Below are 12,515 nucleotides of genomic sequence, written 5' to 3' on the forward strand. Positions count from 1 at the left end.
TACTGTATATTGAAACATATAGCTGCAACCTATCTTCCTGTTTAGATAGTAGGTATTGTGACGATCGTCAATAGTCACAAATTTGTACATACAGTACTTAACTTTTAGATAGCAGTATACAGACTAGTAATGATTTTTTAAAATAAATGAAGCTTAAAAAAACAAATTTAAATATTTCTAGGCCTAGTATAGCACACATGTACTGTATTAGGCCTCTGATATTGTCTATTAGGCCTAGGAAGGTTAGGTTAGTTTGTCAAAGCAACAAGTAAAAAAAAAGTTTCAGTTTGTCCAACTCAACAGTTCAGATTTCTACTTTCCAATTTTGTTGTACATCGCTATATATACTATGGTCCTCATCGTTACTATAAGTACTACCAAAACAGGAGGATGGGCTGATAGTTCTATGTATATTGTGGTTATACATTATTGCAGGATAATGTTAAATTTTAATAATCTTTGCTGTAGCAGAAAGTAATATGCTAAAACACCAACACTTGCCCATTTAAAAAATAATACAGGAAAATTACATAGAAATTTATTATAAAGCTACAGAAAGACAAAGGACTGAATCACACCGGAATCTTGCATTCGAAAAGCTGCCAGCTTGCTCAATCCTAACATTTACCACATTTCCCCAATGTTCGATACCTCGTCGTAGATCTCCTTCCAGAACTTCAGGTATACTGAAGGAAAATAACTCTACAACAGATCCATCAATAGAACAATTAGCACTCAGTTTGAATACTTTGAGGGGCATGCCAGAAAGGCTGTTGCCACCCGATTCACCTTCCCACCAATATATATGTGGGTAACCAAGCAGACATCCAAATATTGTACTAAGGTTAAGATCATCTGGTAGTTTTATTTGTGCTGCTTTTATCAATCCCGAGTTACAAGTTGAACTTTGAGCAGCAGTGTGAGGAGCACCGTCAACACCATTCTGGGTGTGAATACCCACAGAATCTGGTATTGAATTGTCTTCATTCTCATTGGTAATAATACCCAGCTGAGCAATGATGGAGTTAAGATGAGTCCGGAATTCCTGGTGATTTTCACTGCTGCCAAGTTTGGGAGTAGGACCACTTATATCAATCAACCAGGTTGGGGGTGCACCAGTGATGCCACCAAGGGTACGGATTACAGCAGCAACATTAACAATAAACACATCAAGGCCTAATTCCACCAATACAAGTTTTGATACTAGAAGGCTTTTTAACCTTGCTTGGTTGAGAAGGGCCAGCAAAGCTGAGGTGTCTGCAGTACACACATCCCATAAGAGAGATGGCTTTACACCTTGGTCAACAGCCACTAACAGAGGTGCAATCTCATCACAATATTGTGCCCCACGTCCACCCAGACACTCTTTGAATAACACGCGCCATGTTTCTAAAGCCATGATGCAAAGGTCTGCTCATGTAATAAAAAAAAATGGATTTGCTATTTGCTCAATTTTTTTTTTACCCCAATTATGTCTAATTTTCCTTGTATACAATTATTTTATTCCATACAAAAAATATTTGTATTAATTTGTCTAATTTAAATTGAACAAATTATTAATATTGCCACATATTTCGAGAGTATGAAATAATTTAAATAACATACAATTAGACGTAGAACAAATTATACATTGAACAAGGACATGGCAATGTGAAAATATGCAAATATTGTCTGGACATGCGTGATGTTCATACACCTGTAGTACAATAACACAGGACTGTATTCCTTTCCCAAGTATTGATTAAAAGGTTGGGTTAGGTGCTAATTCTTAAAAATGACCAACAAATACGGATGCAGTTTACTTTGCCCTTATCAAGCATCAAACTACCTGTAGAGAATCTTAGCAAGCAGATGGTGCAGATCTGGAGACTCTGGATAATGGTTGAAAGCAACCTCAAAAATAGTCATCGCCTCCTGAAAGCCATTGTTCTCTTCAACTTTTCCAATCCAGTCTTCTGTAACAAATAAAAAATTTAAAATGTTATTTTACAGCCAGTGAGACAATAGAAGGGCAAAACAGGCAGAGTTAGGAAGAAGTGTGGAAGGTGCTACAAGGGACAGTTGTAAATTAAGATATTCAGAAATAGTGCGCACAAACTATTGCATGATTAATACAAATTACCATGCAGCATTGTTATATTTTGACCTTCCAAGACAAAGATGATAATACAAAACCAGTAGACAAATAAATAAATATACTAGACAATAAATCACAATAACATGGCCAAAACTGACAAATATGAAATAATATATATATTTTACCTACTTTAACCTAACAAGCATGAAAATTGTTATACTGTACTTCAAATACATAATATTTTTCATTACAGTATGTACTTATATGAACATACTGTATGTTCAATCCTTTATGTGAAAAGGAATGAACAGTTGTAAAAAAAAAAAAGATACCAAAACATACAGTACTGACCAAAAACTTGAAGGTAAGTGGAGTAATACTCTGCTTTGAGGTTTGGCAAAATGCAAAGCACCAAAGACAAATGTGAAAAGCTCTGGCCAATTTCCCCTCTTTGCTGGCACAGTTCAAATGCCTGAAGGTGACGCTCTGCAACCTGTAATATGAATTACAAATCATACCAACCATACTGTGAAATGGATTTCTTATATCACCCATATATTTAAGAGCTTTTTTTTAATTACATACAATCTGGTGATGAAGATGGAAATAGTCTACATACAATATTAGACTATCTAAATGAAAAGTCAATGATCTATGTTAAGATTTAATAAATAAAAGAAAAATTTTATGCATTCAGTACTGCATTTATGATTACACACTACATTATACACTGTGGTTTATTTGCTGCCACTCCTGAGAAGGTTTTCTACTCTTACCGCCTAATTTGAGGCCAGCCCTCCCGGGTAAATACCTAATCAGTCAAGTAAGTAAGTAAGTAATTATCAAAAGAAGGCACTAAACCGGGAAGGCTATGTAGCACCATCAAGTACGCAAAATAATCAGAGGGCGCTAAATATCACCAAGGATGCCAATACGAGAACAAAAACGCATAAGGTGAACGATATCAAAAGTATCCGAGTCACCAAGAATTCTATCGAGGGACAGGTGACCGCGAGGGGCGGTCGGAAAGCAAGACACACGCTCGTCCTGGAAGTCAGGACATTCAAGAAGGACATGCACGACCGTAAGAGGGACGATGCAACTAGGACAATAAGGAGCAGGGCGGCGCTCCATCAAGTGACCATGGGTTAAGCGAGTATGGCCAATACGCAACCTCGCCAGAGCTGTTTCCCACCGCCGGTTACGGTGGAAGGAGGACGGCCACGAGGAAACACAACATTTAAGAGTACGTAGCTTGTTACCAGTAACAGACAACCAAGAAGCCTGCCAACGGGTAAGGACTGAGGAATGGATAACCGGGTAAAAGTCGGAATACGGAATGCCTTTGTGAGAGATGGGACAAGAGCGGACAGCTTCCTTGGCAGCAGCATCCGCACGCTCATTTAAAGACACACCAATATGGCTGGGAACCCAACAAAACTCAACCGACTTAAATTTACTGTGAACGAGAAACAGCCAATGCTGGATCTCGACAACTACTGGATGAACCGGATTAAAGGACCCGAGAGCCATGAGGGCACTACGAGAGTCAACAACAACCACAAAGGAAGACTGACAACGAGAAAGCAGGAGACGAAGAGCATAGAGAATAGCATAAAGTTCCGCTGTAAAGATGCTAGTCTCCGGAGGCAAGCGACACATATAAGTGCGATCAGGAAAAACAACAGAGTAGCCAACACCATCCGCTGACTTAGACCCATCGGTGAAGACAGAAACGGAGCGGGAGTGAGAAGAAAAGTGCTCGAGGAAAAGGCGTTTGAGAACCGTAGGAGGGGTAAAAGCTTTAGTGATACGGGTCAAGGATGTACAAAACCGCGGAAGAGGGACCCTCCACGGGGGCAAAGAAGGAACAACACGAGGAGAAACATCAGAAATACGAACGGAAAGAGAATCCTGTAGGCGAGACAACCGGACAGAAAGAGGAAGGTGGTGAAGAGGAACAGGAACCGCAGGAGGGGTAAAAGTTAAAGCACGACAGAGGCGAGAGGAAGGATGTTGTAAGGACCGCGCAAGATAGCGAAGACAGTAGCGATCACGGCGGTCCTGGAGAGACAGGAAGCCAGTGTCAACATACAAGCTAAGGATGGGAGTCGAACGAAAGGCACCAGAACTGAGACGCAACCCAGTATGGTGCAAAGCATCAAGACGGCGAAGAGTAGAAGGAGAAGCAGACGAGTAAGCAGGGCAACCATAATCGAGCTTAGACAGGACGAGAGAGGAATATAAAGCAAGGAGAGTGCGCCTATCTGCCCCCCAAGAAGTATGGGACAAGACCCGAAGGAGGGTAAGGGCCTTAGAGCACTCAACACGGAGGTAAGAGATATGGGGAGACCAAGACAAACGAGTGTCAAGAAATAACCCCAAAAGCTTCGCGGAATCTTTGTATTCAAGGGGATGACCATAAAGTGACAAAGAGGGACGAAGAACAACCCGTTTCCGCGTAAAAGTCATGGCACAAGTCTTAGAAGTAGAGAACTTGAAGCCATGACCTGTGGCCCAAGACGACACGGCATCAATGGCAAGTTGAAGCCGGCGTTGAAGGAGAGGCGAATCATCACCCTGACAACAAAGGGTAAGATCATCGACATAGAGAGCGGAGAAGACACCAGAAGGAAGAGAGGAAAGAAGACCATTGAGGGCAACCAGAAAAAGAGTAGTGCTCAGAACACTACCCTGGGGCACACCTTCGTATTGCTGAAAAGAGGGAGAGAGAGCGGTACCAAGGCGCACCCGAAAGGAACGACGAGAGAGGAAGCTGCGGAGAAAGAGAGGGAGATGACCACGAAGGCCAAAAGAATGAAGTTGAGATAGGATATGATAACGCCAAGTGGTGTCATAAGCCTTTTCTAGGTCAAAAAGGACGGCAACAACGGAGGTCTTCGCAGCAAAAGCAGTACGAATATAGACCTCCAAGTTCACCAGGACATCTGTCGTGCTGCGGCACTTGCAGAAACCAAATTGAGAAGGGGAGAGGTGATGGTGTTCCAGGAACCACATCAGACGAACGTTAACCATACGTTCAAAGAGTTTGCAGACACAACTTGTGAGAGCAATAGGGCGAAAGTCCTTAGGGGAAGTACCCAGAGACCCCGGTTTGCGAACAGGGAGGACAACGGCATCGAGCCAGTCCTCAGGGACTGACGACGACTCCCAGATCCGATTATACAGACTCAGTAAATACCGAGACGTGCTCGGAGGGAGATGGCGAAGCATCTCATAATGAATACCATCGGAGCCCGCCGCCGTAGAACCGCAGAGGGCCAGGGCAGAACGAAGTTCAGAGAGAGAGAAGGGATCATTATAGGGAAGCTGAAGATGAGTGCAGAAATCTAAAGGACGAGACTCAAGGACAGGTTTACGAAGAAGGAAAGATTGGGGAAGATGAAGACCAGAGCTAACAGAAGAAAAGTGGGAACCCAGTTCGGAAGCGACCTGCAACGGGTCCGCCACAAGAGTATCATGGAGGTGAAGGACCGGAGAAACATCGGGAACGAACTTACCCGCTATCTTGCGGATACGCTTCCAGATCTGGGCCAGAGGGGTTGCGGACGTAATTGTTGAGACATAAGATGCCCAACATTCACGTTTAGCCGTACGGATGGCCCTACGGGCCACCGCACTCGCTTTCCGAAAGAAAAGAAAAGAATCGGTCGTCTGCCTACGGCGGTGCCTCTTCCAGGCTGCACGCTTACAGCGGACAGCCCGAGCACAGTCCGCATTCCACCAGGGAACGCACTTCCGTGGACCCCGAGAGGAAGAGCGAGGAATAGAGCGGAGGGCAGCGTTGAAGACAGTGTCATGAAAAAGGAGGAGAGCGCGAGAGAGGGGCAGAAGGGAGAGGTCAGAGAGAGTAGCACTGAGGGAAAATAGGGTCCAGTCCGCTTTAGCAAACTGCCACCTAGGGAAAGAGAGGGAAGGGCGAAAAGAGAAAAAGGAAACAAGGATGGGGAAATGATCACTTCCATGGAGGTCATCAAGAACCTGCCACGTGAAATCTAAGTAAAGAGAAGAAGAGCAGAGAGAAAGATCAAGACAAGAAAGGGTGCGAGTTCGAGAGTCCAAATGAGTGGGCTCACCAGAATTCAGAAGAGACAGGGAAGAAGAGAGGAGAAACGGCTCAAGGAGGCGACCCCGGGTATTCGTGAGGACGTCACCCCAAAGAGAATGACGACAATTGAAGTCACCAGGCTCCGGCAAGGAGTCTAGGAGGTGTTTCAAATCAGGAAGAGAGAGCGGGACACTCGGGGGGAGATAAATGGAACAAACTGTGTACCATTTCCCCACAAAGATACGAGCAGCAGAACAATGGAAAGGCGAAGGAAAAAGTAAAGGAACAAAGGGAACATCAGCCTGAATCAAGAGAGCAGAAGAATTAGAAGCCCCAGCAATAGCGGGGGGGGGGGGGGGGGAGAGAAAGGAATAGCCACGAAAACGACCAGGACGAGCACCAAGCATTGGCTCCTGGAGACAGACACAAAGGGGCGAAAACCGCGAAATCAGAAGTTGGAGTTCGAGGAAATTTGGCGTAATAACCTCGAACGTTCCATTGAAGAATGAACAACGACGAGAAGAGAAAGGACAAAAACAGAGAACAAGGAAGAAACAAAGGCGAAAGAGCAACAGAGCACGTTAAAGAATATCAGGGTCGGGATCAGGGTCAGCAAAGTCAGGGTTAGGGGGCATGGGTAAACTGAGCAAAGACGGAGGGAAGGAAACGGGAGAACAGATCAGAGGTGGGCGGGCAGGGTCCGGAGGAGGAGGAGGAGGAAGAGGAGACAACGGAGAGGAGCAGTCAAGGACAGCAGCAGGAAGAGGGGGAGTAGAAAGAGGGGAGCGCACCCCAGCAAGAGCAGCAACCGAAAGGGAAGCAGGGGCCAAAGAAACCTCCATAGCAGGAACAGGGGGCGCAAGCACTGAAACGGGAAGGAAAGGAGCAACAGAGCCAGAAGGAGGAGCTGAGAAAGAAAGCGAAGCCTTCTTACCCGCCGGGGAAGAGGAAGGAGAGGAGCCAGGCTTACGCTTCTGACTTAAAGAGACCGGTGTCCCAGCAACTACGTACCGGGCAACGGATTCCAGTGTCTCAACAGGAGAAGCCGAACGAGAGCACACACGACGGCCGTTAGGAGAGCGATGGACATCCGCCCGCACCGACAGGCGGTGGGGAGAGCCGATAGATGGAGGAAGAGGATGGGAAGGAGGATCGGAGGGGGACGAAGAAGAAGACACAGAAGACACGACAGACCGGGTAGAAGGAAGGGGAACCCCAGACAGAGGACCAGGAGGAGGATCCTTCGGGAGAGAACCCAAAGGGACAGAGGAGGGGGCAGTGGGCGCATCAGGGTCCAAGGCCCGGAAACGGTTGTGAGTCTGAGGAAGGCGGGAAGGACGAGGAGAGGAAGAGCGCAACACGCGAGCATAAGAGAGATTATTTTTTTTTTTTTTTTTTTTTTTTTTTTTTTTTTGAGATATATACAAGAGTTGTTACATTCTTGTACAGCCACTAGTACGCGTAGCGTTTCGGGCAAGTCCTTAATCCTATGGTCCCTGGAATACGATCCCCTGCCGCGAAGAATCGTTTTTTCATCCAAGTACACATTTTACTGTTGCGTTAAACAGAGGCTACAGTTAAGGAATTGCGCCCAGTAAATCCTCCCCGGCCAGGATACGAACCCATGACATAGCGCTCGCGGAACGCCAGGCGAGTGTCTTACCACTACACCACGGAGACTGCAATTATTAGCATAAGGCGGGAGCCGGCGAACCTGGCGCCTCGCCTCAGGAAAAGATAAACGCTCCCGGTGCTTCAAGTTGAGGACAGCTGCCTCAAGCTTGTAATGGACACACGCACGGGAGAAGGTAGGATGGGCCTCACCGCAGTTGAGGCAACGAGCCTGGGGAGAAGCGCACTCCGACTTAGAGTGACCTTCGCCACCACACAAAGGACAGAGAGAGACAGTCCCGGAGCAGCGGAGGGCACCATGCCCAAACCTCCAGCACTTGTTGCAGAGCCGAGGAGAAGGAATGTACTCCTGGACAGAGCACCTGGCACCAGCAAGAATGACAGAGGGTGGAAGGGTCCTACCATCAAAGGTAATCTTCACGACCCGGAGGGGTTGACGGCGACTACCACGAGGGGGACGAGTAAACGTGTCCACCTGGAGAATAGAATGGCCCTGGGCAGCGAGGATATGTCGAATATCGTCGTGGCAGTCGCGCAGGTCCCGAACACCGGTCGCAACATGGGGCGGGAGCAAAATAGTGCCAACACTGGCATTCAACTGAGCGTTCTTCGAGACCCGAACGGGGGTCTCGCCAAGGCAGGATAAGGCAGCCAAGCGGGAAGCAGCATCCTGAGAAGGAGCAGCAACGACACGTGTACCGAGACGAGTGGGGTTGAAAGTAATGGAGGCATCCACGGAATCAATGAGATGTCGATGGAGGGAGAAATCGTCAGGAGGCGCAGAATCAAGAGGGAGGAGATCAAAATATTTGGCCCACGAAGCGGGACCAAACAAGGCCTGATAGGTAGCAGAACTGGAAGGAATCGAGCGAGGGCGGCCGTGACGAGGACGGCGGTGAGAACCCCCAGAGACAGAGGGGTTAAAAGGTGCAGTAGTTACAACCAGAGAAGGAGCCGCGCCAGGGGACGAGGTAGTCACCACTGGGGGCTTGGGGCTCGACCCAACCACAGAGGAGGGAGGGGAGCCAGAGGAAGGAGTCAGAGAGGCCAAAGGAGGAGCAAGGTCGGGGCCCAATGCAGCGGAGGCTACAGAGCCCGGTCTTCCAATACGGACCGACTCGGGGGCTTGGTCGCCCACCCCACGAGCCTGAGAAGGTAAACCAGAAGAAGCCGAAGCAGGGGTAATCATCTTGACGAAAGAAGAATTCACTCACGAATGTGCCCCCACACCCACCATGGAACCACAATTAGAGGCAGGACACCCAACAAGAAGCTATCGCCGATCTTGTCGGGGCCTCCTAGGGGTGCGTCGTGAGTATACGCCCCACAAACGCCACCTTAAGAAACCGACAGTCCGTCGAGATCGGGTTCAGTGACGAAGTGGGGATTGACAATAAAAGGTTCCCCTCGCTCTCGACGTCGGGTACTGCAGTTCTACGGGTGCAAGAGTATGCCTCCTCAAGCACCCGGGCGTCAAAATAGAAGAAGTCCAAGGGAAGAACCAGAACGAGCAAAAGGTCGGCAGGAAACGGCAAGCAGATAGGAGAAGAGGGGGGAGAAAAACGAAACAGAAGGAAAAGGAAAAGATGCCCAGCAGAATTGGAGAGGACGGCAGCAGGAGCACAAGGCTAGAAAAGGACAGAGGACTGTCCCAAGGAGCATCACACTCCGGCAGCCGCCCACTAAGCCCCCACACGGCGACAACGAGCTGAGCGGGGAGGGGGCCTAATCAGTCAAACTATCGATTCTTATGGCCTGCAAACCAACTAAGCCGCCACAATGTAAGTTCTCTGCCACAATGGCAAGAACCTATCAAGATCACAAAAATTTTAACTTGTGTTCATTTAACCCTTCATATATATTTTGCAAGTGGAAATCTGAAGTGTAATTACCCAAGTGTAGTTACAGGATGAGAGCTACGCTCGTGGTGTCCCGTCTTCCCAGCACTCTTTGTCATATAACGCTTTGAAACTACTGACGGTCTTGGCCTCCACCACCTTCTCACCTAACTTAGGTGAGAAGTGTGTTTGTAATTACCTAAGTGTAATTACCTAAGTGTAGTTACAGGATGAGAGCTACGCTCGTGGTGTCCCGTCTTCCCAGCACTCTTTGTCATATAACGCTTTGAAACTACTGTTTGTGTTTGACCTCTAGTGTTTTTCTAACTACGCAGCATAACTTTTCACTGCGTTTATCCTGTACCTCTTACTGTATGTTACTACTTCAAGTTACTATCCAAGAGTGTAGATTTAGGACCCAATTTATAATTATTTTCCATATATAGGTTACGAGAAATTATTGCATGCTGTTGTGTACAACATACATTGTGTTAACTGAACTTGAATTGGAAATAAATTTTTTTTTAATCATTATCAAGTGATGAAATCAATATCAATTCAATGGTCAATCTTTTATAGCGTTGGTTCAACATCAAACCAACACTACTGTACTCTGATATCGTGACCACTGGCATCAATTAGTTTCTATCATTTATTTACTAAAAATATTATCTACATAAGAATATTAATAAATACTGTATAAAGGAATGAACAAGTCAAAAAATAGAATTTAAGGCATAATAAAAGATAGCAACAAGCGAAGCCTGGCTATAAATCTGCCCCGAGCTACAATAATTAAAAGCGACGTATTGCAAAACAAGTTTCAGTCATTAGGGAAATAAATATACCACTGTATAAAAAATACATGCACAATTATTATACAAATGGACTCAACCAACCTGTGATCTAGCCAAGAGACTCGTCTTGGACCTGCCGTTATCGAGACCCTGAAATATGGGCCGTCCTGGCATACTTTTCTCAGCTTTGAAATGTCTGGTGGAAATTCACCAAGAACTGCTGTGGAGAAATTGCAGTGGTTTAGAACAGGTTTAGCAGAGTAAAAAATAAACCAACCTGCCAAAAGTCCCCACTGTGCCATAGATACTATTTGGAAATATTCAGGAACCAGGTAGTGCTGTGTTTTTATACAAACACAGTCAAATAATACCACACATAATGCATATAATAGACCCTAATATTTATCTGGCAAAATTCTCTTGCATATTAGTGATGTATTGCCGTCCAAATTCTAGCACCCGAGAGCTCAGGCTTCATGCAGCCCTTTCTATCTGGGTACGTAAATATTTGGCCTAACATTTCATTAGCATGAAATGTTACATACAATATTATACACGTCACAGTCATTATACATACCGATGTTTACAATACTGTATTACAGTACTTATACTTTTAAATAAAATGTAAACACCTCATCAATTTAATTCTCATGATACTAACCTAAACCTATACAACTAACTTATCGAGGCCCTCGTAGCAACCAGCAAGGATAGGTCTGGTCACCCTAGACTACCAGGATCAGCTCAATAGTTCGAGTTGAAGTGCACTTCAGCCACAGTGCCCAATTTATCCTTACTGTCCAGGTTTAACTGCACCATTTTCCCAACGCCTGGGCAATGTCCTTGTCCCTTAAACATATGCAAAGTGGAAATGTCACAGGTAAACTCAGGCACGTTGAGGTAACTCGTTTGAGTTATGTTAGGATTGCCATAATGAACTTCGTGACCTTTAATGACTTTACTTTATACCGAGGTTTTAGAGAATTGTATTTTGTTGTTACGGGGAATCACGATTTAAAAGAAAATTAAAAAAAAACTGTCACCTTGCTGGTCGACTCTCGCTACGATTACTTCAATGCTTTACACTTGCATGGACCACGGGATCATGTCGACACACACACAGGACTCTCCCAAACACCTGCAACACCCTGCTAACAACACACACACCAGAATGACTGAACAAGCCAGGTTAATCACCCGTGGTGTAGTTTTGACCCCTGCGGCCACCTCTCCCTCCCTACTAAAGCCAGCCTCCACACGCCGCCCTGCCTCACCTCTCCTCTCATCCATATAACAACGCTTCCATAATACCTATAGAATTTCAATATATAATACACAATTTCTCCCACGTTTCTCAAGAATTTGGTACTTGGGATTATTTTGTGCGGGTTGTGTGGCCAAGTATTCCCCTAGTTGTATTCACCTAGTTGTGCTTGCGGGGGTTGAACTCTCAACTGTTAATCAATCATCTTTTTTTGTTTTCCACAAGGTCTCACTGGTCACTGGTCATGGTCACTGTTGTATACATTAATAATTAATAATTCACAGCATCTAGCATAGATGACATAGACACATCAACACATTCTAATTCTTTCCCATTCCCTTCAGTCCTTCGATATGCATTTAATTGTATAGTGAATTAATTGAAATTTATTATATTGTTGTAATTTATTTATTATTGTTGTAAATTAGTTGATTTAATTGTATAGTGAATATGCAACTTAATTGTATAGTGAATTAGGATATATATATATATATATATATATATATATATATATATATATATATATATATATATATATATATATATATATATATAGCTATAGGGTAATATTATCCAAACTATTACATTGAAATTGAAATTGAAATTGAAATAAGTTTATTGAGGTAAAATACACACAAAGGGATGAGGTAGCTCAAGCTATTCTCACCCCGTTCAGTACAACGTGTTAGTACATACATAGACACACATCACAAACAATAAACCTGTTACCAAACATTCTGAGAGATAAACATGTACATTTCCTCCTTCACAAGTGGTATGGTATCAGACGTACACAAATAATTTTATGACCTAGTTATACGGATAATTCAACAAAATA

General features: G+C 44.9%; 1 protein-coding gene across 9 annotated transcripts in view; it reads right to left on the reverse strand.

The window, feature by feature from the left end:
• Positions 1 to 12,515, reverse strand: part of LOC123747014 (protein arginine N-methyltransferase 9) — a 33,728-nt gene that overhangs the window by 20,983 nt on the left and 230 nt on the right. The window contains exons 1-4 of one of the 9 annotated variants that reach the window (XM_045728976.2): positions 11,611 to 11,697; positions 10,516 to 10,630; positions 2,429 to 2,570; positions 1,829 to 1,955 (exon numbers count right to left, since the gene is read on the reverse strand). In XM_045728976.2, the coding sequence (XP_045584932.2) occupies positions 1,829 to 1,955; positions 2,429 to 2,570; positions 10,516 to 10,587 (341 nt within the window). In that variant the 5' untranslated portion in view covers positions 10,588 to 10,630; positions 11,611 to 11,697. The other 8 variants (XM_045728959.2, XM_045728955.2, XM_045728967.2 and 5 more) reach the window with 8 other exon arrangements.

Source organism: Procambarus clarkii, chromosome 10 (genome assembly GCF_040958095.1).
Source record: "Procambarus clarkii isolate CNS0578487 chromosome 10, FALCON_Pclarkii_2.0, whole genome shotgun sequence".
Taxonomy (NCBI): Eukaryota; Metazoa; Arthropoda; class Malacostraca; order Decapoda; family Cambaridae; genus Procambarus; species Procambarus clarkii.